The sequence below is a fragment of the Lemur catta genome, chromosome 12 (assembly GCF_020740605.2).
Source record: "Lemur catta isolate mLemCat1 chromosome 12, mLemCat1.pri, whole genome shotgun sequence".
In the NCBI taxonomy this organism is placed as follows: Eukaryota; Metazoa; Chordata; class Mammalia; order Primates; family Lemuridae; genus Lemur; species Lemur catta.
Window position 1 is genome coordinate 5,560,745 of NC_059139.1, and position 27,306 is coordinate 5,588,050.

Below are 27,306 nucleotides of genomic sequence, written 5' to 3' on the forward strand. Positions count from 1 at the left end.
GGGTCAGCCTGCAGAAGGAGCTGCTGGCTCACTTCAGGGCACCAGACACTTCCAGCCCATGTCCGAAGGGCTGGCTTCTCCACTGGGCTCAGCACCTGGAGTCCACATTCTTAGAGTAGCTCAGGGGAATGTTTTACTTTCCTTTAAAACCAGAAAAAAAAAATGTATACAATCCAGCCTAGATTGCATCTGTCTTTACACCAATGCACTATGGAGGGAACGGACCCTGAAGAAAAATATGCTTGGGGACCACGGAAGGCACACTTGGCCCTGCCTGTCAGACGTTTTACAAAGAACCGAAGCTGCATGCTCGCCTGTAAAGAGGGCTGAATGAAGAGTTTTAATACTCATTGACATGACTTGGGATTTAGCTTCAGGTCTGCTGGGGAGGGTGGGTTAGGAATTGAGAAACCTTCCATTATTCCTCTTTTTTTTTTTTCTCTCTCACTCTGGGTTGATCCAACCAGTGATGATGTCACCTAAGACATTTATCAAGAACATAGATCCCAAACACAAAGGGAGCTGAGTGAACCTCAATAAAATATTAATAGAACGTCTTCCAAGGCCCTTGATCTTTCAGATCTTTTCCAGATTATGCAATCCACTTACCTGGGCATGGCAAAATGTTACACTCCTGGTATTCCAGGGACGGGCCCAAGCAAGGCATGCCTCCGTACTTGGGTTCGGGGTTGTTGCAAACACGCTTTCGGTTCCGAATGCCCCTGCTGCAGTCGCGGCTGCATTGAGACCATGATGTCCAGGCTGACCAAGCCCCGTTGACGGTATGGGCAGAGTACCTCCCAGCACGCAGGAAATCACCAGACAGCCCTGACAAGGAAACAGCTAGAGTGTGAGTCTGCTAGGAGTTCTCAGAGTAACCACAGTCCGTGCCAACTTCCATTCTGTATCAGTTGTCGGCTTCATTTCTACAACTGTCCTCTCAAATTCATTTGAACTCTTGTCACACTTCAAAGCCAAAATGAATAAAGAACGTCTATGTACAACTAAGCCTCATTTTGTGTGGCCAGAGGAAAATGAGGCCAAATTTGTGTTTGCAAGTTATCAATACCAAAACATGAGGATGGCCTGTGGAATTTAAAGGCATTAAGAAACAGGAAGGATAAAGTTCTTTGAAGCCATGTCCATGATATACTTTTGCAAAAAATATGAAATATCTTTTATGAATCTATGTTAAATTTTTCATAGGTTCATTTTATTAACATTTTAACTAATATTAGCTTTGGTTTTTAATGTATTTAATGGAAGAAATAAAATATATAAGCTCAGAAAGGAGACTAAAGTTAATATAGAGAGAAATACCATCATTCGTGTTCTCTTTTTTACTTTGATGTCATACGAATAAGACAGTTCACAGCTCATTTTGAAATAAGGGAATAAATGAATTGGAGATTGAACAAACAAAATATAGGAAGCTTGGTTAAATATAAATTTCAGATAAAAAATAAATAATATCTTAGAATAAGTATACTTGAAAAATTGCACAGGACATAGTCATTAAAAAGTTATATGGGACATATATATCTTTTAAAAGATTCGTGGGATATACTTATACCAAAAAAAATTTCTGAAAGATATCTGAAATTCATATTTAAATTCTTGTATTTTATCTCACCGCCCTCATCAGAGATCACAAGATCATCCCTCATGGAACGTAGATCTTTAAATTGAGTCTTCAGTTATCTTTCTCTTGGTATTTCATCACATATCTTTTTTCTTCTAACCACAAAAATATTTTACAAAATTAATAAGTGAGACTATGCTTTTGTTGTTAATTTTTCCAGGTGGGTGGTGTTTAAGTTGTACATTTAAGTTTAAGGTGTTTAAGTTTGTTTAAGTAGTACATTTATTCACATAAAACCCTTAATGAAAGCAGATTCTTTAATTTTTTCAAGAAACAGTCGGCTTGTATAGTCGCTGAACAAGGGAAGAGTTATTATCAGCGGAAACAGCAGGAGTAGGAAGCCCACTTTAAAGCAAGCGGCCCCTGACTGCCACTGTCAGGCCTCCCAGCATCCATGCTGTTCACCAGCTCCCAGGAGAAGTCCTGGGATCTGTGACAGGAGAGCAGCTGGTGGCCATTACTCAGAGCCACACTGTGGCGAGCCTTCCTCATGGCGACACAGAGATTTACCAAACCTCCATGAATTTATCCCACCAGGTCGGTCCAACATGGCAACTCATCAGAGCTCTGTGGCATTTTTCAAGGCCAACCATTCTAGGTCTAAAACCCCTTCTCTAAAAATGACTTCAGTGATGCCCACCCATTAAATAGTTGTCACATTCATGTTGGGAGAATAAAGTAGAATTGCAAACACAAAGGTGCTAAGGAGTGTTTGATAATAGTCTAGTCATGCAAGACAAAATGATCACTGTTCTCATCAAAAATAGCTCTGAGGACCCATCTGTGAGAATCTATGTCCTTTTCAAAACTGGAAGAGATTTTGTCTTATTAGGTGATAGTGAAAAAAGAGATGAAGAACAAAGCAAAGCGTGAAGCTCTGGGGGACCACCAGGCTCAACTTCTTTTCCTGCAGTTCAGACAGCTGAGCTCCAAGGAAGGCAAGTGACTCGCCCAAGGTGAGAGGACATTTGGTGCCAGGGCAGACAGAGGGCAGGTCTGGTTCCTACCTCAGGGCTTTCTCCCGGAGATTGATAGAGCATTCAAGGGATTTACACGATTATGATGGGCAAAGCAATTTCAAAGATTATTATAGTATTCTCAGACTCTGCTTTTTAACAGAGATCCTTTTACAGGTATAAACAAAGAAAAACACTTTTCATTGCCTTTGTCTACTTTAGAGATAAAGAAAGAAAAGCTTATTTTTAGCTTGCATTTTAGTGCATTTCAATTTATATTTTAATGCCAGAAGATCTATGGATGATCACCGATCCTTCCTCAGTATATTTTCTGATACTAACTAAATCTCATACAAACGATTCTGGATCCACCATAAATAGATCCAGAATAGTTTGGGGGCTGAATTCATAGGACCACCTCCACATATTATTAAATATTATATAAATAAATTCTTACAGTGAGGGTCGTTTCTTTCCGTTTGCTGTGAAGTCAGTTCTGTTCTACAGGGATCATTGTTATAGAGACTTCTAAGTTATAAATAATCAAAAAGAAAAATTCGCCCTTGCTCTCTATGGCCTTAGAGATCAGATCAAAGACCTTTCCACAGAAGTGGGTCAGTCCCTATGGAATCCTTCCTCACCATCTGTGGAGCACCCGCTGGTTCCATCACTAGAACAGTATCGCATTTCAATTCTCTGTCTTCCCACTTCCAGCAAATTCGGATCAGGCAGGCGGGCTTTGCATGTGTATCGGAATCGCTGCTCATAGTGGCCACCATTGTCAGAGATGTTGACGGGAGTCCAGGGTGTCCAGGGTGTGGTCTTCTTCAGCTCAGGACACGGGTTGGTGTTGCAAGGCTGGTACTCCTGGGAGAGGAAACACATGGCATTTCTTACAACATACATAGGGCAATAGCACAAGGGGCTCCTTCCCTTTAGGAAAAGGTAAGTGTCTCCAAAACTTCAGATCCTAAGACACTCAACGGACACTCTACAAAATTAAAAACACACACATGTTAAATTATGCATTTGATAGAATGCTCAGTATTCAAGTCATCTCCAAAAGGAATCTGCACAGTTTCCCCTGTGTAAACAATGAGAATGAGACAATAAACTTAATTGTATATGAAAAAAAATGGTGCTCCCATAAAAATCATCTTCCTTTCACTTAATCAGTAACCCAAAATGCTGATTATTCTGATGTTAAGTTTAGCTGTTTTCTTTAAAAGGCTGATTGTTAGAGTATATAATATTTAGTTTGAGATTAATGGATCTTAGAAGCCCTGGGATCAGAGACTCAAAGTGCTAGAATGATAGGGTAGCCACAGATAACACATGACACTTTATAGTCTTTAAGAGGTTTTCCCATCATTTCCCCGGTTAACACCTCAAGGCATTTCTCAGCTTCTCCCTTCCCTGACTCCCAGGGACCTCCCTTGTGACCACAGGAGGACGGAGCCTGGGTCACTTAGCATGGAGTACCTCTGGAGGTCTGGCTAGTGGGGCATGCTGTGTGTTGGAATGGGGGCACGCGATTTAGGACTAAGATGATAAAAATATGCCTGGAGCACTTACTGTTTTATTTTTTTAAAAATTCTAAATTCTAAATACTAAATATAGCCAAAAATAAGGGATACAGGAGTTGATCTTGGAGGCAGTACTACATCACAATTCCTCCATTTAACAATGAAGGATGTTTCACTAAAGGGAAAATCTACAACACAAAGTGCACCTAGTTATGGCTGTACTTTTACAGATTTTTAGCAATGTTACAAAATAAGAGTTGTCACTCTTTAAGCTTTATTACAAAATAAGAGAACTGTTCTACCCCTTCTCGATCTATTTCAGTTGCATATTTTGACACCAATCTCCATAGAGCTAACAACAGGAATTTTCCAGCATTATGCATTGCCTGTTAACTGTGCATTATGGAAAAAGAATTTCACTCTTTACTCCCTACCCCATGCTGTGTGTCTACCTCATTATTGTAGCCTTCCTGTTTCCCAACATCTTCATATGACGATGCTGTAATTCTGGTTTGATCAAAATTGAGCATCAGCACTTTTCAATAGGTCAGCACTGTCCTTACTAGAGTGATGGGGTGAACTGTGATTGATTTGTTTCTTGCTCCCTTCCAGTCCGAGTCAATGGTTCTCCCATTCTGGGGGGAGGGTGGCTGTTTAGTTTCTATACACTAGAAATTAATTCACTACCCATCAGGAATCCAGACATAGCAGGAACTGTATAAATTGTAAACCCCTAAAGAAATCCCTCCAAGAATTCTCTGACCTATTCCAACCTGGCCTGGCTGCCTTCTATGCTTGGTGAAGAACACTTTCCAGATTGCTTTGTGTTCCCAGGCTGGAGTTCCTTTCCTTCTTCCCTAGGTTCAATCTTTTGTTTCCTGTATTACAAGTCTTCACCTTCTTGGTCAACCTTCCTCTTGCTGGAGTATATCCTGCAGTGCCACTCTAAATAAGGACATTGCAAGGCAAATGTGTGATGCTTTCTTATTATCATAAAACATCTTATGCTACCCTCAACCTTGATTAAAAGTTCAGTAGAACTTTTATTCTGGGAATAATTTCCCTTCAGAATTGAATATAATGCTTCATGTATTCTATCTTTCAGTGTTGCTGTTGAGAAATATAAAGCTAGTTTGATTTCTTATTCTTTACATGTGACTTTAAAAAAAAAGATCTCTCTACAACTTCTAGAATTTTCTCTTTTTTCCCCCAGGGTTATGAAATAGTACGATTACATATTTTAAAAGTTTGGGTCACTTTGACAAACCACTTTAACTTATAAGTTCAGGTGTTCTTTTAAAAAATTGTCTTGATGGTTTTGTTGATTATTTCTTCTCCATTCTCCGACACCTTTTCTTTTTCTGCAACTCCATTACCCATCTTTAAATTTCTTATCTTTTATCTCATGTTTTATCTTATATTTTTCCATCTCTACATTTTTTTCTCTACTTTGTGGGAGATTTTCTCAACCTTATCTTTCAAATACATTATTGGAATTTTCATATCTTCTATCACTTTAAATTTCCTAAAGCCCTTTTGTGTCTTCCTAGGTTCTTGCATGTTCCTTATTATTGTACACAATTCTTATTTTCCTGGTTGCATTACTTTCTCTGATCTGAGTACATTGATGATAATTATTTTAAAGTTTTATTCTCTCTCTGTAGCTTCTATATTCTCCACACTGCTGGTTTCACTTTGCTTCCTTAGATCTTTCATGTTAGATTACTGTTTATGATACCTGGACATTTTCCATTTTCTGCTCATATTTAGAGTTGAGGGCGGTAAAAAGTTTAACTGGAAAGTCTGAGCATAGAGGGGAAGTTTGTGGACTGTGGCAGGACCTGGTTGGCTTCTTTAGATGAAAAATGTTGCCAGAACCTTAACCTTTTCCTGCTGGGCTCTGTGGGGACCTCTGAGAAGAGGGTTCCAGTTCCCTGTCCTGCCTGGATGGCGGAGGCTGAGCCACCAGGGATCTGAAAGCCAAGTGGAGGGAGAAGGCCAGGCTCTCAGTAAGCAGTAGACAGTCATTCTCCTACTGTACCATTTGTACTATAGTTCTCAAGCACATGTTAAACTAATCCTCGTGCCTAGAGGTCCAGGGACTCTGTTTCTCTCTTCAGAGAATAAGTTCCTGGTATTTGCTAGATAGAGAACCTATAGGCCCCTCAGTGAAGTAGGATAAAGGTCTGGAAGTCTGACAATTTCTTAAAACAGAAACCACCCAAATGTTATTTTGCCACTAACAGAGAAAGTGGTGCTGCTGGTCCCCGAGATTTCTGAGGAGTCTGAGGTGTGAATTGAGATGATTCTTACCATCCATGTGCTGGGGGTCCCCAAGACCATTGCTAGTTTCTATGATTAGATAGCAGGGTTCACAGGACTCTGAATATGGTGGTACTCTTGCCTATAATTTATTACAGTGAAAGAATACAAAGCAAAATCAGCAAAGGAAAAAGGTACCTGGGGAGAAGTACAGAAAAAACCAGACGCAACCAGGAGTCTTCTCCCGGTGGAGACACACAGGATGTGCATAATTCCCCAGGCAACTAGTTGTGACAACACATGGGAAATGCTGCCCACCAGGAAGGCCCCCTGGAGGCTCAGTGCTCAGGGTTTTTGCAGGGGGCGGTCACACAGGCACCACTGCTTCACCGAAAGTCCAGATTCCCTGAAGGACGGTGGTGTTGAGTATGCACCACACGGTTTGTGCAAACAGTTTAGGCACCATGCACCACTCTTGTCAGTCTGGGAATGGTAGAAACCTTCCTGAAACCCAGATTCCCAGGTGCCAGCCAACAGTCTCCTTGCAAACAGGCCTGCCAGCAGGTACGTGGACTCTTCTGCATGTTCCCCTCTGTTAGGCTCCAATTCATTCTTCTTGGATGTGTTTCCAGATTCCACTTTAAAAAGACCATTCTTTCTAACTCCCTTTTTCTGTCTTCGTGAGTTAATGCCTTGAAAAAACAGTCCCCCAAATATTATATGAGTTTTCCAGAAGGATGGAAAATAGCTGTGTGTGTCCACACCACTAGCTTTACCAGGAAGCCTAATACAATCCTTATTTTGTCACTGTTCTAATTATTACAGCAAGGTCTCTTTACTCACAACGCTTCTTTTTAAATTTTTTATGGTGGGCAATGCTGGGGAGTTCTTCTTCATGTTTGTAACATCATAGGCTTTTAACAGAAAATGTGTAAAGTGATCATCACTGCTTCTCTGATTTATACACTCCAGCCCACCTCCCAGCCCACACCATCTCCACATCAACAAATACTAGAAAGATAGATGACTTCATTTTCCCTTGTTTATAGCATCTTTTATTACAGCATCTTCTGAATGCTGCTTCCTAAATAAAAAAGCCCCAATGAATGCCATAAACCCAACCATGTGAAAAGCTAGACACAGCACGTGTGTGCTCTTTTTCATTTGCACTGGATGTATTTGAAAGCTGGATCACATGTCTGCATTGGCATCTCGTGTGCTGGTCCCGGTGCGATGGGGCATCACATGCCCCAGAGGAGGCACAGCTCACCACTGAGGAAGATCAATTCAGGCTATGAGATCTGAGCCTCCACCAACAAAGTCTGTTCTTATATTCTTAGTTCCTCATAGTTCAAAGTTTAACATGAGACCAAGGACTTCTTCTTTCAACTGCTTTTTGAGGTTTGATAATGGTGCATTCACTTGAAGTATCAAATCATTAAATGACGAGAAATGAGAAGGCCAATCTGTTTTACATTAATGACCAAAATTATGAAGTGACTCCATTCTGTTGTGGTCACTTTTGTGGCTGAACTGAACATGTTTGCTACAATGTATGGGAGAACTGCTGCTATCAGGATCCAAATTCGAATGGAACTTGAACAACATTGCATTAAATACTAAAGAAAAAAAATGATTTAAAAGAAGATTTCAGGGAGCTAATTACTACTATTTGCCACATAGAGATCTTAATATTCTGGAGGAAAATATTAGATAAGAAGGGTTACTAAAACAATTTTAAACAATTCCTCCAAATACATCCCCCATGTATTATGTAGCTCAGTCAACAGTGATAAAACCATCTATTTAAAAGTTTAACCCATAAGTTGCTTAAACTGTTGGTTGTCCCTTGTGTGTCAAGTCCTACAGATGTGGCCTCTTGTGTTCATTCTCTCCTCCCCCCTAATTGCCACTCTTCTAATTCAGGTCAGCATCACAGCAGGTCTACAGAACCAAACATGCATTTCACTAAAGTTTAATTGCCTATTTGTAATTTGACTGCAAGTTTGTCAGAACAATAATGTCACCATATTTATTTTATATTAGCAATCTTGAGCACAGAAACACTGTTCATTTGGTGAATGGATCAATCTTATTGCTCAAGTAACAGATAAGCTTAATCAAGCGGAATTTGCATAAATTTGGGGAACAAATTTAGATAGTTAAATGGGGCCTCCTATTTTGCTGTTTATTTTTCCTGTGAAAACAGTAAAATATCTTATATTTCATGGACTGAAGGTAAAATAGAGAGATGAAGATAATCCAAGCAGAATTTTGATACCGTATGCTGAGCACAAAGTACAAAAGCTATCCTTAAAGTGGCTGAATATATAAACCAAATTTATTCTCATATGGAATACGTATGGTTTCCATATGGATTTATCAAGCTCTTTTTCAGTAACTAAGCTTAGCACGCTGAGACAGAAAGCCATTCCACATAAAAGAAATAACGAAGTAATTCAATTGTGCTCACAAAGGACCAAAGCACTCAAGCATGTGCCTGGAAGTAGATCCAGGATCCCAGGAGCCTGCGGCAAACAGAGCTAAGATTGACAGGACGACCTGGAAACTAGTTTAGAGGTACCCAGTGAGGACGATATGTAAAGGAAGGTAGTGGGTTCAAAATTATATAGTTACAGAGTGACTTCTGCTTCCCACCACCAATATGGAATAACAGAAACTGGATTAACCCTTTCACCAACATAACTAAAAAAACCCGAAACGACAGGTCTGAAGACACTGGGCTTCAGGCAATGAGGCCAGTGACCACTGAGTGATGGGATACAAATGAGGAGAGCCCCCTGGGGACACAGCCCACAGCCATGAGAAGGTTCCCAACTAAGGCACAGGGAGTGCACTGGCTAGAGACTGAGGAGACAGAGTTCAGAGCTAGGGGATGTCAAAGTGGTTGGGATTCTAGGGAAGGAGAGAGGTGCACAGAGAGAAAATTCCAGAGATATGTAGAGATCACCCCTCAAGTATTCAGTTAAGTAAAAATCAACAAATGCATGTTTTGAGTAAAAAATCAGCAAATGTATGTGAAAAAACTACACAGGGCTGGGGAAAGACCCACCCAAAACATCAGAGGGAACAGCGTGCATCACTGATACAGGGCTGGGAATAGTGCTTGCTCCAAAGAGAAAGAGTGAAAACCCCATGATTCCCAGAGCACTGGTTCGATACCAAGGAGCACCTTGCCTCCATAGAGGGGGAAAATCCTGCTCTGATCTGAACTAACAAAGCCTCAAAGCAAGAACCAAAATCATCAAACTGGTTTTACATAACGTAATCATGTTCCAAAGAACTCTAGCAGATTTTTAGGACAACAAATGTCTAGCACACAACCAGGTAAAATTCACAGTGTCTTGCATCCAATTTAAATTTACCAAGTATGCAAAGAGGTCAAAAAACACAACCTATCATGAAAAGAAGAATCAGTCAATTGAAACTGAAGCAGAAATAACACAGATGACAGCATCTGTAGTCAAGAGTGTCAAAGCAGTTGTTCTATATCTCATATGCTCAAAGAGCTAGAAGAAAGGCTGGACATATTAAGTAGAGACCTGGAAGAGATAAGGAAGAAATAGGTTTAACAGACCAGCTGCAACATACACAACATTTGCAGATTATTGTGAAAAGACTACATCAAAATTTATTCTATGAGGCCAACTTTAATCTGATATCACAACCAGAAAAGGCATTAGACAGAAAGAAAACTACAGGTGAGTATTCCCATGAACTTAGATGCTGAAATATTTAATAAGACTTTAATAAATCAAACCAAAAATATACACAAAAAGTTGAACAGTCATGATTAAGTGGAGACTATGTCAGGGATGGAAGGTTGGGTTAACATCTGAAATTCAATTAACGTAATTCACCACATTAACTGTCTAAAAAGTAAACCCGTATGATCATCTCAATAGATGCAAAAGATTACCAGATGAAATTGGTAATTCATTCCTTATAAAAATGCTCAATCAACGAACAATAGGAATAAATTTCCTGAATCTCATGGATATCTATTAGAGACATACAGAGAGCATCATAGATAATGGTTAAAGCCTACATGCTTTCCTCCTAAGATCAGAAACCAGGCAAGGATGTCTGGCCTTACCACTTCCATTCGTAAGATTATGCTGAAGGTTTTAGCTGGTGCAATTAGGAAAAAGAAAAGAAACAAAAAGGGTTCATATTGAAAGGAAAATGTAATCATTCTTTATTCACAAACAATATGATTGTCTATGCAGAAAATACCATGGAATCTACAAAAATGTTACTAGAAACAATAAATTAATTTATCAAAGCTGAATAACACAAGGCCAATATAAAATATTATTTCATTCCTATGTACTAGCAATAAGCAATTGGAAATTACAATAATATAGGCTGCTTATAATAGCATCAAAATTATGAAATACTTAGAAATAATTCTAACATATGTGCTTGACTTTTATGATGAAAGGAAGTCGAATCAATGTAATCCTAACTATAATTTAGGAGGCATTTTGGTAGAAACTAATAAGCTCATTCTAAAATTCAGACAGAATACAAAGTATCTAGTATAGCCAAAATATGTTGGAAAGGAAGAACAAAGTTGGAGGACTTATATTACCTGACTTCAAGATTCATTATAAAGTTACAATAATCAAGATGCTGTAGTTTTAGCATCAGGATGGAGAGACTGAGCAAAATAACAGAAAGGAAAGTCCAGGAACAGAACCATGTTTATAGTTTATTTTAATTTTTATAAAGGCACAATGGCAATTCAGTGGAGAAAGTACAGTCTTTTCTGCAAATGAGTGTTGGATCAATTGGATATCCATATGAAAAAAACATGAATTTTGATCTATAACTTTTCCCATCTATGTTAATTCACTCAAATGGATCATAGCCTAATATCTAAAACCATACAACTCCTAGAAGAAAACATAAGAGAATATCTGTGTGATTTTAGGTTAAGCAAAGATTTTTTAAATAAAATGCCAAAGGCTCATCCATAAAAAAAAAAGATCAAGGGAAGTAATCAAAATCAGAAACATCTGCCCTTTGAGAGACACTGTTAAGGGAATAAATGCTGAGCTATGGGAAAAAATATTTGCAAATCAGATATCTGATAAAATCCTGGCATCTATTATGTATTTAAAAAATTAAAGCTTGACAATAAGCAGTAACTTAATATAAAAATCTTCAAGTGATATGAATGTAGGCATTCCAACAAAGAATATATATGGATGGCAGAAAAGCATATGTGAAGTTGCACAATGTCATATGTTGATAGAAAAAAGTAAATTAAAACCACAAGTAAACCACTACATACCTATTAGAATTGCTAAAGTCCAAAAACTAAAAATAAAAAAGCCCCCCAAAACCAAAAACACATGACAGTACCAAATGCTGATGAGGAACAGAATGACAGGAACTTTCATACACTGACAGGAATGTAAGATGGCACAGTCCCTATGAAAACTGACACTTTCCTGAAAAGTTAAACATACACTTGTCACTTGACCCATTCATTTCACTCCTAGACATTTACCCAAAAGAGAAGAAAGTATATGTCCGTACAAGCAATGGTACATGAATGTTCACAAAAGCTTTATTTGCAATAGCCAAAAAATTGGAAACAACTCTATGTCCATAAGAAGATGAATAGCTAAAAAAATCTAAATAAATCTTCTTATATCCATATAATTGAATATTATTCTACAATAAAAAGAAATGAACTGTTGATATTCAGAAAAACATAGAAGAATCTGAAAATAATTATGCTGAGTGAAAGCAGCTAGCAGCAAAAGAGGCGGCATTGTATAATTCCACCTGTATAAAATTAGGGAATATGCAAACTAATGTGCAGAGACAGAAACTGATGAGTGGGTATCTGGAACTAGAGACCACGGGGTAGGGGTTTGAGGGAGGCATTACAAAAGAGAACAGGGAAACTTGGGTTGATGGTCATGTTCATTATCACGACTGTGTTGATTGCATCAAGGCTGTACCCATATATTAAAACTTATCAAATTGTATACTTTAAGCACGTGCAGTTCATTATACGCCAATCAGACCTCAATATAGCTATTAAAATTGTACGGTCACAGAAAAATGAGCCTCTAATAAATGATGGCTTCCTTTCTCATTTAGAAATGATATCCAAAACAACTGTGAATTTATACATACATTACAGTATGTTTTTTTCATGGCATTATATGTTTGGATATTTGGGACTAAATATAAACATGAAGTAATTGTAGACAAATGCTTCATGAACACCGAACATGAATCATCGACTCCAATTTTGCTGGTCATCATATGCCTGAGAAATGGTGATATTTTCTATCACACAGCCAGTGTAACTACATGTTACGGCCTACACACTTGTGTGTAGCCTGCATACGTTCCTCATTCTTTTATAATCACTTACTTCCCTTACAATCAATTCCTTTGGCACCAATGCATTTTCATGCTGGTACAGGGTTTTGGTTAAAATCACCTTCCGTGGGATTTGGAGAAGTGTGCAAGCCACAGGGTGATCTAGTGGAAGGACTCAGCCTCCAGGGCAGTTTCTTACACACTCACCATCTGACCCTCTGCAAATCATCTTTAAATGCTCGGGATAGACACGATGATCTTCTAACCCCAAAAAGCCTTTGCAATCCACAACCCTGCTTTAGGTAAAGCCGGCTGTCCCAAATAAATCCCAAGGCGTGTATTTGAAGCTGGTTCATAGAAGGGGAAAAGACATCCAACATGGCTACAAGACACACCCAGTTTACACCAGCTACTCTGAAGAGAGGCTGATGATTTAGAAATTTTTTTTTTCTTTTTTTTTTTTTTTAATTTCAGCTCATCATGGGGGTACGAAAGCTCAGGTTATATACATTGTCCATGTCCCGCCCATCCCCCTGAGTCAGAGCCTCAAGCGTGTCCATTCTCCAGACAGTGCGCCTGGCACTCACCACATAGTCATACCTCCATCCCCTCCCCCCACCCCCCACCTCCCCGAGTCAGCACCTTCAAGCATGACCATTCCTCAGATGGTGCGCAATGCACTCCTCATGTAGGCGTACACCCATCCCCTCCCCCCACCCCCCATCTCAGTCTGATATCCAATTGGTATCCTTCCCCGATGTGCATTTAGGTGATGATCAGGGAAACCAATTTTCTGGTGAGTACATGTGATGCTTGTTTTTCCAAATTTTTTTCTGATTTCTTTCCACTATTACTAGTCATAAAAGTGCAACGAAATACAATAAAAATGTTTTAAAAAAATGTGAAAACAACATTGTGACAAAAAATGAATATTTTTAAGTAGAAAATCACCCACAATGCCATTACTCTATGCAGTAATGGATTGCATTTCAGCAGGTTTCCTCTGAGTAGCTGCAGTACTCTCTGCACTTCTATAACTCTTTACTATGCCACTTGTTTGCATGGGGCTCTCCCAAGCCTGCAAGCTTCTCAGGGGCAAAACCTGGGATTGATGCAGCTTCCTTTCCCCAGTGGGCGACTGGCACCATTGCTGGCTCCAAAGGGGGAGCCATGCAGCCAAACATCTCAGGGGCTTTCAAATGGTGCATTCATTTTCAACCACCAGTCAGCCTGGATTCTTCCAAGAGGAGAAAAGCAAACACATACTCCTCTGTTTTCTTACTAAAAAAACGATGTGGTGCGGGGTATATGTGTGTGCATTAGATTATATGCGTTTGTGTATACTAAAATAGAGCTCGCTTTCCTCCTTACACGTTATTTTAGGAGTTCCTTTTTATAACACTGTAGAAAGCTCAAGAGAATAAGAAAATCAGTGCTGTCGCTGGAAATCATCATTACAGGGGCTGGGATTTGTGGGCACTTTTGCCTCCATAAACTTACATCTCAGATGAGAAGATCCATCTATTTATTTCATTCTCTCAGTGTAATGCTTTAAATTTTCACTCTCTGAGAGCACAAGTCAAGAATTCATATGTATTTTTCTGAAAAATATCTTGCAATGAGAGAGGAAAGTACTTTTAGTTAGAAGTCAATACCTATCATTGGGGGAAAAATTTCCTTCCCAATCTAACAGTTGAAGTGGTGACCTTGAGCAAAGAAATCCACCCTTGACTTCTGTGCCTCCATTCTTTAAAGGGAAAATGTTTACATATAATATCCTTGCTTGAGAACATTATAATAATTTGCACAGATTTCAAGAGTTCTCATGAGGAATTTTGAAGGACTAGTATAAATGACAAAAACCTAAATGAGGTGTGTTAAGATTAAGGCTTTGGTGGGACTGCTCATCGGACTTGCTGTTACAATAATGTACAGGGCAGTTACCCCAGACCCTTTTAAGGACAAAATCACAATAAATATTGGTCTGCTTTCTTACTAGAAAATGATGTTGGATTGTGTGCAAGGACACTCTCTCTCTTTCTCTTTCTCTCTCTCTACCCACACACACACACATACACACGTATATATACATACATATACAACAATAAGAAAAATAAAATTTAACAAAATAAATACTCCCTATAATTATAGGATTTGTATGAAATAGTCACATAATCACACTTGTATGTGTTAAAGTGGTTCCATTTCTTGGCACAAAAACGTGGAATAAAATTAAAATAATAGAGCGGTTATAGCAGACACAGGCTAAAACCATACTCATGCCTTTGGCGAATCATCTAGTTGAAAAATAAAATAAGCATTTTGCATTAAAAGCAATATTGCAAGGAACCTACTAATAGTAAATTCCTTGCAATAGACTATCATAAGTTCATATTTATTTTTAAACCTTTAAAGTATTGAGCTTTTGAGAGATGTGCTAAGCGGAAATGTGGGCTACACAGCATTGATGCATACTTGCCAACTTGGTTTTACGTGACATTAATCGCACAGAATTTAAATACCATTTTTCTCTGTTAGATCATTTGGATGCCATTTTTTTCCTGCTTTGTGCAACTAAAAGAACTTAGGACAAAACAGAATTATAGTACCTTCTTCTTTTGGTTTATTCAAATGGTGAAATTCCTAAAGAAGTCTCACAAAGACTCAGGCTTAGTGTCATTGCTCACACAGCTCAGTTTTCTTCTGCATTTTATCAGGCTTGTAGGACTGGGTGTCCTCAGGGCCACAAGCTGAGCAGTCCCACTTAGAATACTCAGAGCAGCTGGTCTATTTTCTGTCCATCACCTGCACCCTGACTCGATTACAATCCAGCTCTGACCTTAAGGGTCCTTTGACTGTAAGAACCCACCCACACACTGGGGCAAGCAAAATTTTAAGAAGCCCCTAAGATTCCTACCACCTGGGGGTCACATCCTGTATAATCTTGTCCCCTGGAGTGTTGGGGGTTCCTGAGAAGATGATGGGATAGTCACGCTCTCAATTAGGTTCCCTGCTGACACTGAAGGACAGAATGGAGCCGCCATGTTATGAGGGGCGTGTGGCTAGAATTCAGGGCAGACCTAGTTGCTGAAAATAACCTCCAGCCTATAGCCAGCAGGAAACCCGAGACCTCAGTTCTAAAACCACAAGGAAGTAAATTCGGCAAACACCCAATGATCTTGGAAGAAAGCCCTGAGCCTCAGAAAAGATTGCAGAGTGCGAGACACTGAGCTGAGGAACCGATTAAATTCTGCCTAGACTTCTGACCCACGGAGCAATCAGATAATCAATGAGTGTGGATTCAAACTATTACATTTGTGCCCATTTGTTACACAGCAATAAAACACAAATATATACCTATTTAAATATATATTTGTTTGTTATGTAAAAGAGAATCCATTCACTTCCCTGATTATCTTCCAATACTCCAAGGAGTCAATGTATTAGATGATTTGAAACAAAGTTGGATTTTCTTATCTCTTGCCTCTTTTCCCTCTGTAATCTGGTCTCCCAGTGGCAAGGAACTTTCTGCATGGAAAACTCATTATCCTCTCGCTATGATATTCCTCCTGTTCTTTCTCATGATAAAGTTTCAGTTAAAATAAAAAAAAATGATCATTATTTGTTATTAATAACACATGGCAAATTCAAGGTGTGGATGAGAGTCCAGAAGGTTATCTAGCAAGGTGAGGTAAGCTGTTATAATTCATGTTTTATTAAGGCACCTGATACTACTCAGACTTAATGTTTTTAAATTCAACTTTACAGAATAGTGACAAAATATACATGTGTTGACAACTAATTTGTATTTCAATTTCAACAATTCCATTCAGGGGAGGGGAACCTGTGGCTTGGGGCCACATACGGCCTTCTAGATCCTTGAGTTGCAGCCTTTTGACTGAATCCAAATTTTACAGGATTTTGTATCAAAATCCTTTTAATAAAGGGATTTGTTTTGTGAAGTTTGGAATTGGTTGAGGGCCACGCTTGGGGAACTGGAGGGCCACACGTGGCCTTGAGGCTTCAGGCTCTGGGTGAATTTGCTTTAGGGCATAAACAGAATGTAAATGGTGTTCTATTCATTCCATGAAAGACTTTTTCCCAAAGGCCGTCTCGGTGAGATGCTAATGGATGCTACAGGAAAAGCATGTGCTGTCAGTGAGGACTGAGAAGCCTTGGGTTAAACAAAGTCAAATGGGTTTCTCCAAACAGGCAGTGATCAAAGCTGCTCTTAGAGCCCTTTTCTCAGAGCTTCTGTGGAACCAGAACTGAGTAGAGAGCACATCAGTAAACACTGCCAGGGAGGAAGCTACGTGGAATCAAGCAAACGTGCTCTCGAAAGGTGGGAGCAATTTCACTGTTGTGTGACTGATGGCATAACTAACTTCACTGATTCAAATCTGAAAGTCGGGGTCTGTCCCTACATTTTGGAGACTGTACGGAAGTTACGCCTCTTCTGCCAAAACTAACTAGAATTTGAAAGATCGAGTATAGAGTCTTATCTTCATAAAAGCTCAGCCCACTGGCTACATGTTTTATTGGGGAAAGTCACCTAAAATATCCACCTCTTTTAAGACTGTTGGTGGGTTACTGACTTTCCAGTGAGTGTATAATACATAGGAAGCTGGTTCTTCATTAGTCTTAGTGTTTTTCAAATAATTTCCTCTTCTGAGTTCATTTGATAGTGGGCCAGTAAGTCCAAACTGTGTAGCTCTATGCTCATTTCCAATTTCATGGTGCTGTGTGACAACCAGGAGAGCCCACCAGCGTCTGTCTAGGGGTTCTATTCTGTTCAATCTTTTAACCTAGTACCTTGAATTTCTCATCTGTACAATGTACATATTAACAATAAAAATCAGGCCAGATATGGTGGCTCACACCTATAATCTCAGTGCTTTGGGTGGCCGAGGTGGGAGGCTTGCTTGAAGCCAGGAGTTTGAGACCAGCCTGGGCAATGCAGCAAGACTCCATCTCTACAAAAAATAAACAAATTAGCTGAGCGTGGTGTCGCATTCCTGTAGTCCTTGTCACTTGGGAGGCTGAGCCAGGGGGATCACTTGAGCCCGGGAGTTTGAGGTTATAGTGAGCTATGATCACGCCACTGTACTCTAGCCTGGGCGATAGAGCAAGACCTTGTCCCTATAAAAACAAAATAAAACAATAACAACAAAACATATCATGATGATGACTTGGAAGCATTAAATGAGATAATGCGTTTACAGTGATAGCAGAGAGCCTGGCACACATGGCATCTTTGGGCTTCACAGAACCCTGAAAGCAAAGATGGGGTGCAGAACATGAAAGTATTAGAGATTCTCCAAAGATGGTTACTGAGAAATCATCCTTTCTTCCAAGAAAACGCAGATGGTCACAATAACCTGTAATTATCCTACCAGGGCTATACACAGCAGCATGGACTTATCTAACCTGCAAAATGAGGTTAAAGGTAACTTGCATCCAAGCTTTCACATGTATTGTTTAGTTCTCTCTGTGATGTGATCATCTAGTGGAAAATTATCTTCTAAATTTGCTCTTATCTGAGTTTGCACAAAGCTGTTTTTTTATCAGTTCATATTTCTTAAATAATTAGTTGAGATTTCAGCCCTAAAAGATAGTAGTAGAAATATTTATCTAATCTAAAATTTTCACATCATAAATGGTATATTTGGAACATTCACAGCTGAGGTCAAAGTCCGTTTGACATTTCATTTCACTGTCTGGAAATAACTGGGATTCGTGGGTGTTTTCTTGGCACTCTCTGCTGGGATCTCATCATTTAATGGGTCTGGGAAATGGAAAATATGCACGTTTTATCAACATCTTTTTTCTATAATATAATCCCAGGGCACTGCATTTTTTGCTCTTCTTTTGGACAATTTACTATGGGAAGTTAATTATCTTTCCCTTAAAGAAGGCTATTTAAATGAGTTTTTACATTATTACTCAGGTTGTTTAATTTGATTCCTATTACCTCGTGAATGTTTCCTATCAGAACTTATGGATAATGACCTTAATATCTTAATTTAAACATTCATATTGTTGAAACCACAAGTCAGAGTAATATTGCCTGAATGACACTTGCCATTCACAACACAGTCATAAAAATAGAAGAGTATCATGTTTTCTATCCGTCCATCCATTTATCCATCCACCCATTCATCTTTCGGTACTCACTATTGGGGCATCTGTACCACGCGCAAGGTGTTGGTCTCCATCCTCAGGAATCTTAGACACTAACGTGAAATAAACACGTGAAGTTGAACAGAGACATGTGGAAGTGCCGTAAGTCCCACACCAACTACTTATGACAGGAGTTAAGATGCAGGAGGGACTTGATGTAAATGACACCAGAACACAGTCATTGACACTCTGGCCAATCCCACGGACCACTGGCCCAGGGCTCGGTGTCTGACAGAGCAACCTGTTAAGTGGCCAGCATCCTCCTCGATCATGGCACCAGAAGTGTAACACACTCAGCATTTTAGTTGCTTTGAACAGCCAATTCTGACTAAATTATCTATGCCCTAATTGTGGCATATCATTGCTAACAGAAAACACAAGGAAAACCCTAGCACAATCTTAGTCACTTGAAGAAAAGATGAAAGCCTTCATCACAGAAAGTAAAAGACCCACTAGTTAAAATGGTAAATTGTCAGGCCAGGCACAGTGGCTCATGCCTGTAATCCTAGCACTCTGGGAGGCTGAGGTGGGAGGATCACTTGAGGTCAGGAGTTTGAGAGCAGCCTAAGCAAGAGCGAGACCCCATCTTTACTAAAAAAAATAGAAAAAATTAGCCGGGTGTGGTGGCATGTGACTGTAATCCCAGCTACTCCAGAGGCTGAGCCAGGAGGATCACTTGAGCCCAGGACTGTGAGGTTGCTGTGAGCTAGGCTGATGTCACAGCACTCTAGCCTGGTCAATGAAGCGAGACTCTGTCTCAGAAAAAAAAAAAAGAAAAAGGTAAGTTTTCAAAATAGTTGGGTGCAACTATTATTTTTTTAATAAAAGTTAAAAGTCTTTGGGTCCCAGTTTTATAAATGTTCAAGATGTGTTAATAGTGTCCCAGAAGTGACCCAAATGAAAAGAGTAAAGTACGAGAGTGCCCTGCTCAGAACTTGCGTCCCAACTGCTGGACAAGCTTAACTCCGAGGCCCATGGGCTGGGCGGGGCTCTTTGTTCTTCCGTGATCCTATTGGCTTTCCTCCCAAAGCCGGGAGCAAGATTAACAAGATGCTCCCCAATCCGCCAGCAAAGGAGAGGGTTTCTCACAAAAGCAAATATTCTGTCTAAACGAAGTGACAACGTCGTACACAATACTTTGTTTATGGCCACTGTTGATGGATTTATTTCTAAGATATATAACCTTCTCTCTCAGAACTTAGTTTAATGGTTTACCAAGGTTTTGAGTTATAATAAAATTTACTGAATACTGACAATACGATTAATGCATTATATATGTATATATTTGTTCTTTTTTTTGCCATAGCTTAAACACAGTTTTGCACCTTCTTTGTTTTTTGGTTGAGCCTAAGATCCAGTTTGTCAGGCAACAGGTCTGCTGCTTTCTGTGTGCCCACTCCCATGGTCTCCATCTGTGTGCGTAATCTGAGACATCGATGATTAAGCTGATTAGAGAGAGTATCAAAGACAGCGGCCAGATACAGCCAGATGTGAGGACATCATTCAGATCCCTGCCACACAGCTGTGGGTCAGCAAAATCCCTGTCATTCCTGCATCCTACACTTTAGCACTGATGGGGCCGTTTTCACAAAATGAGGACTACAGTGCAGTTAAAATGTTTAAGATGTTTAAAGCAAACTTATAAGCGAAACTTAAAACATTTCTATGCTTTAAAATACTTGGTATGTGGCAATGACACAAATCAGTTTATTTATCTTGAAATTTCCTATAAGGTAAATAATTATCCAGATAAATGTTTAAAGACTGTTCTATATTATGAATTTTCATCTGTTTAAATATGATTTGAAAAATCCTTTTGCTGTACATTCCAAAAATAGAAAATGGTGATTAAGTAATTGTGTCTAAACCTCTTTCAAATCTGTTTTCAGTCACCGATATTTATTTATCCTAAGGCATGCGGTACATACATTTTTTTAGTTCTTTTGCTATACAAATCTTTCTCCCTATATTCATTGCAACCACACACACTTTTATATATTAAAATATAATAACTTATAATGGAGGCCACTTATTTGGAAGCTCACATATGAGGTTATCTAAACTCACAAACGCAGCTACAAATCTCCCATTCTAAAATGGTGCTTTAATAAGGTGGGGGTTTTCTTATTCAAAGCCATCTTTCAGGCCTTATAGAAATTGCATCAGCAGAAGTATTTGGAATTCTGCACTGTGAATGAGTTTTTGATTTATTTTTCTCTTCTAGGAAACGTTGCAAAATTTAAGCGAGAATATTGACTGCTTTTAGCTTCCCTTTCTATTCATTCAGAAAAAAAATCATCGGGTGGCTGCACAAAATCATCTCTTCCAAAATATGACTAAAGTATCTCTAAATTACTTAATTTTCCTACAGATATAAGTATATAAAATGGAAAATAAGTGATATGTTAGAGTGACTCTAGACATCTAAGTTTTCTCTTATACTATGACAGAAAAAAAATTAGTTTTCCTTCTTTTAGAGCATTAGCCAGTATTGGAGGTTATGTGGCTTTATTACATCATGAAATGCTCTAATCTATATTCAGATGGGACATTATAAAATGTTGGGGGAGTGAGAAGTGAGGCTGTTCACACAGGAGATTTTACGGGCAGACAGGAATGATGCCAGCAGCAGGAAGCCTACATTTATGTGTTTGTGTGTGTGTGTGTGTGTGTGTGTATGTATATATATATATATATACATATATAAATATAAATGTAAGAAATGTCAGAGAATTATAATCAAAATAGGATATGTGGAGGCTCTGGCATAAGAGATTTTGAATAGCAGGTCATCATGCCAGTTTCAAATAACGCTGGGCTAATTAGTATTAATTGCATTTCTGTGGTTCGTTGCTACCAGCAGAATAACATCCAAAGCGCTTAGCTTCTCTGATATTTGGAAATGTCTGTGTTAACCCCTCCCACCCTCATGGCCTGTGTATTAGCCACATGGCACAGTCTAAAAGACCCACATATGCTGTGGTTTTAGGCCTCTATGCCTTTGCCAGAGCTGCTGCCCTTCCCGTAAGATCCCATTCTCCTAAATGCCCTTGAAAACACTACCCCGTGCTCTGGTCTACCACTGTGCCCTAGAACTAGGAAGGATGCGACAGCCAGTGGCCTGTCTGCACAGGCGTCTCCCTAACAGACCGTGAGATTCGTGAAGACAGCGACTACCTATCGCCCATTCTTTTACTTGTAGCCAAGCACCGGACACTTGCTATTTATCACACAGCAGGCACTTGCCCAGTGTCAGCCCTCGCAGCACTGCCTCAGTCAAACGTGCTGCTAATGTGGTCTCTGCATCAGAAAACAAGCCACTGTCCCTTGGTGGCCAATCTTTGAAAACACTGAATAACTCTGTAATCAATCAACAATTTTAAAAAGAGAAAGATCAAGCTGCAACAGGGGGCAGGGCCAGGAGTCCTTCACCTGCTGCCACCTGCGGAGGCTCAGCCTAGCACCATCCACCCAACACTGCAATAGGGGAAGGTCACACAGCGTTTAATGACCAGTCATTAACAATAGCCTCTGACCTTTGAGATGCAGGTGAGAGAGCTGGAGGGGATCCTTGGGATAAATTGTCCCCACTCTTGAACTTAGCACTCTGATTTCTTTGCCTCGTTGCATTGAATTGGCTGTGATCTCCAGTACAATACAGCATTGAACACTAGTAGTCCGTAGGAATCCTTGGCTCTTTCTTGACTTTAATGGAAAGGCTTCTGACCTTTCACCGCTACGTATGATGATGTTTGCCAGACGGTGTAATAGATATCCTTCATAAGGTTAAAGAAGCTCCCACTCACCCTATGAATTATTCACTCATAATTCATACTATGAATGAGTGTTGAATCTTATCAAATGTTTATTCTACATCTATTGAAATGACTGTAACATTCTTTCTCTCTTAATCTTATTAATATAATATGTATTATTTACGAGATTCCCCACTTGGTTATCATACATATCATATTGTGAATATGAATATATGCATAAGTGAAATGTATTTATCTGTATATATGTATAATTTATATTTAAAGCCAGATGAATTTACTTTGTACAAGATTGTATAGTCCGTGCAATGCACAAAAGGAAATCCTCTTGTGGAGGTGCATACGAGGGTGGAAATTCAGCCAGAAGCACCTGTTAATCCACGAGCATTGGCAGAGGGTCTTGTGTGCCCAGAGGAAGGGCGCCATTCTGTGCTCAAGAACCCGCCGGCTGCCGGCCAACACCTGAGCCTACGGTGGTGTGACGCTCAGCAGAGGAAACCTGTTCTGATTCACAGAAACCCACCTTACAGGTTAGCAGTGCCACTGGCTCCACCCTTTTCTAATCCTCAGGGATAGCACCACTCACCAAGCAACTTACGCACCAGACACATTAGCCTGGGAGGACCTGCTACAGAAGTCCTTACTTCACAACGACTTTCCCTCTCTGTCTACTGCTTAGAATCCTGCTGCTCTCTGTGCCGGTCGGCACTACTAGCTCCTTAACTTCTCATGCCTTTCTCTACTCCAAGAGGTGGCCAGGAGAAAAAGCCTTCAAAAGTGTGAGGGGAAGAAATAAAAATACAACTTAAAATGTTTCTTCTCTGCATGTTTCCTTACAAATACAATGACTATTTTGGGACATCTGGAGAGACTGTTTTGTGTAGCTGGGCCCAAACATGAGATGCTTCTCTCTTAATCTCAATGCTGCCAATGCATTTGGCAGCAATGCCTGAGAAACTATTCATTGAGCAGCTACTTTGTGCCAAGCACTGAGAATGTGCTGTGGACGCAGTGGAGAAACAAAGAGACAGTGCACGTGCAACAGGAGGGTTCGGAATCTCCTAGGATTCTCCACACAGTACTCACAAGTCTCAAGTGGAGAAGAAAACCAGGAAGCCCTGGCACCATCCAGTCTTCTCCAACTTCATATTCACCAGTGACTGCACCCTGATACAGCTGAGGACATTATGAAACTTTTTTTCATAATACTAGCCCTTCTGTAAACAGTTATAAGGAAAGCTTATTGTTTTTACCTTAAAAACTTATGTTAGGGGTTAATTCAGATTTCATTGAAACAAGAGAGGTAAAAACCACTAAGACCATAGTAACTCCCAGGCACACCTGCTCAGAGGCCTCTCCGACACAGATAGCAGTGTTAGCACAGCAAAAAGGAAGTTTCAAATTCTGCTAAGAAATAAGGTACAAAAGTCTACTCAGAAAAATGTTACAACATCCACTGATTATTTTTTTTCTTTTTGCAAAACATCACATAAAAAAGTAGATGCCAATAGTCAGAATATTTAAAATTAACAATTTGTATCAGGATGAAATCGGGTTTTCCTTTTCCAGACTGCTCTCATTATGATGTGACCCACGGGGCATATGTGGATAACAAACGAGACACGAGAGAGCAGGAGAGGGCCTGAGAAGATCACGTCAGATATGTGCACCCAAGGAACACTCCTGCCAGATCCCTTTGGGACAGTGCACACATAAAATCACGACTCCTTAATGGCCCTGGGAATTGTGGTTTATAAAATTTAACATCACTCCCAACAGGACAGAAGTATTTATATTTCCAGCTTCAGATACAGACTAAAAGATTCATTTATTTCAATGAGCTTTGCAGTGCAGAGGAAAACACAATGACTGTGTTGGAGACCCAGAGGCAAGCCCCTATTCTGCAGTATAAACTGTGAGGTTCCTCAGTGGACATAGTGGGGCACTCTCATAGCCCTTGGGGTCAGAGGAAAGCCCCCCACCACACCCCCAGTGAAACGCCAGAGCCTCCACTGATGCAAGTGACAGGCCCTCTTGCTGGAGCAAATGGCTGGGCAATGCCCTTTATAGGAAATATCCCAATGAACACTGTTCTCCCAGAATCTCAGTAAATGCCCAGACACCCAAATGATGACATGGGACTTTGTCAGAGAAGCCCAGCACATGTATCAGGCGCTTAAGTTTCGAGCCTGACTCCTTTTATTCTTTAAATACCTGTAGCCTGCATTCAACCAAGACACTTTCTACCAGGCATTGTGTTATTTGCTCTTTGATGTCTTTCTCCTCCCAGAGTGACAGCTCCTTTAGGTCAAGCACAGAAAGTCACCCGGATTCATATTCCACCCAGCTGCATCCCGAGGTGCGCTTCATACTCATAGATGTTTGAGACTGGTTTGTTGAGGGAACCGAGCAAGGCTAGACCCGGGTGGATAAGCATGACGTGCACAAGGGAAATAGGCATTTGATGAACACAGGCAATGATGGTCTGAAAAGGGCTCGGGGGCATTATGTTTACAATCTTATTTACACAGGGAAGCTCAAATATTGGAATCCATGCTACTTTAAAATATTAAAGTCAGATTTTCTTTTGTAATGAGGTGCTCTGAATTAGTTTCATGTACTCTAGCTTGCCAGTGGGGGCCTGATAAGGTCTTGGAAGGTCACCGCCAAGTATAAGCTAATATCAAAAGCAAGTTTAATGAACTTTTATACTATTACTGCAGGCATACTGGTTTTCAGCAGTAATTTGCATCGTTTGGAGCAGCCTGGTGAAGCTAATTAGAAATAACTTGAAATAACTTAAGAATGTGAACAAGAAATGAGATGTTCATAAGCAAATATCATGGAGAGAAAAATTAAACACCAACTAATGGCAGTTCCATTTGGGTGTGAAGAAAGAGAACAGTAACCACAAAAAACGCTCCTGGGTAAGGGACTGTGAGAATGAACCAAGGAGTAGACGGAAGAAACATAATACACAGGAATAAGCACTTCATTTGCAAAGATGGTGACAATATTTTCCCAAATTGCCATTGTTTTTAAAAAATTAATGCATACATTTAATAACCAGGTCCATTTATTCACTATCCTACACTCTGCTAGGTTCTGAGAAAACAATAGTGAATAAAATATTGTCCGTGATTTTAAAATCATAAAATATCCCTTCTTGGCATTAGTAAGTTTAAAAAAAAATTAGTTTATTACACTATTAATGGAAATTTCCTCTTTGAAATTGGACTAAATTCAAGTTTATATAACATAATTTTAGGGAACATTAACCTTAAATTTAAGTTTTTCAAGTTTAGGAGCACCTTCTGAAATAAGTAAATTGTGATAAAGAAAGAAATTGTAACTAAAGGTGAACTAATGACGGTGAGACGGCAGACTATGACTGCACACATGCACATGTTTGTACGTGTAACATTATGCATGTATATACAATTGGAAACCTTATTTCTTTTAGATAGTTAAATCAATATGACTTTTCTTTCCCTTTAAGGGAAAAATAATTCAAGATGTGATGTAGCATATAGTTTTTGAAATCATTAATAGTTATACTGGGGAAATGTTCACCCAAGGAAGTTAGTGCAGTTCCAGCTGCATAACTGCAACAGCAAGTTAAGGGGAGTCGGATGACCACACACCCCTTAGCCTGGCATTCAAGACCTTTCGGGAAAGACGACAACTCCCTGTCTAAATCTGTGTCCTGCCACACCTCTCTACCCACCCACAAGTGATGCTGCTCACAGCCCCAGGTGTGAACCCCACGTCCCCCGGGACACAGCCTGGACACACGTCCTGTTTCAGGAGAAGCCCCTACTCCCGCCTCACCACGGCCAAGTCCTGCCACACTAGGCGAGGTCCTTGACCTGCCAGCCGGAAGTAACCTCTCTCTCTTCAGCTCTCACTCGGTGCTCTCTCTTGCTTGTTTCCTTGGCATTTGTGACTTCTTCTTTTCTAGCCACTTGAACTGTATTTTTTCTCCTCGGCTAGAAAGCAGGCTCCTTGAGAAATTTGACTGCATCCATCTACATGGATTCCATTGTACCAATCCTTTCCACGCAGTAGGTATGCAACAATTTTGGTTGACTAAATACAAAGATGAATGATCTGGAAATTCTGCACCGTACAGAACCATAGACATGAATCAGTCATTGAAGTCATTGAGAATTTTCTTTTCTTCATATGTAAAACTATTTAAAAATGAACAGTATCATGTGAGATCACACCCAGCATTAAAGAAATTAATTATCAAAGAAATGCATGTAGCGGGAAGAGTTCCTTTCCTCTTTGTTTCCAGATCTCAAGGCCTTATCACTAAAAGCTATTAGCAGTTGCAAGAAGATAAGAGAAAGAAATCAATTAAATAAACTTCATAATGAAAACTGCCTGGTGAATGTCAGAGGGCTCCTTTTGATGTCTGGATTCCATCTGTTTGCCTCTGCTATTTTTGTCTCTCTTTCGAGTGTGAGAGGCTTACGGTTCATGCGTTTCTGGTTTCACATGGAGTCTGAGTGGTTTTATAAGGCAGATTCCATAGCTTCCTTCCTTCAGCCACTGTCATTTTTTCTCCCACACATTGATACTAGAGTTCCTTC

General features: G+C 39.7%; 1 protein-coding gene across 1 annotated transcript in view; it reads right to left on the reverse strand.

Moving 5' to 3' along the window:
• Positions 1-27,306, reverse strand: part of SEMA5A (semaphorin 5A) — a 320,624-nt gene that overhangs the window by 17,410 nt on the left and 275,908 nt on the right. The window contains exons 16-17 of the mRNA XM_045566609.1: positions 3,240-3,465; positions 610-828 (exon numbers count right to left, since the gene is read on the reverse strand). Coding sequence (XP_045422565.1) covers positions 610-828; positions 3,240-3,465 — 445 coding nt within the window. The remainder of the gene's footprint in view (positions 1-609; positions 829-3,239; positions 3,466-27,306) is intronic.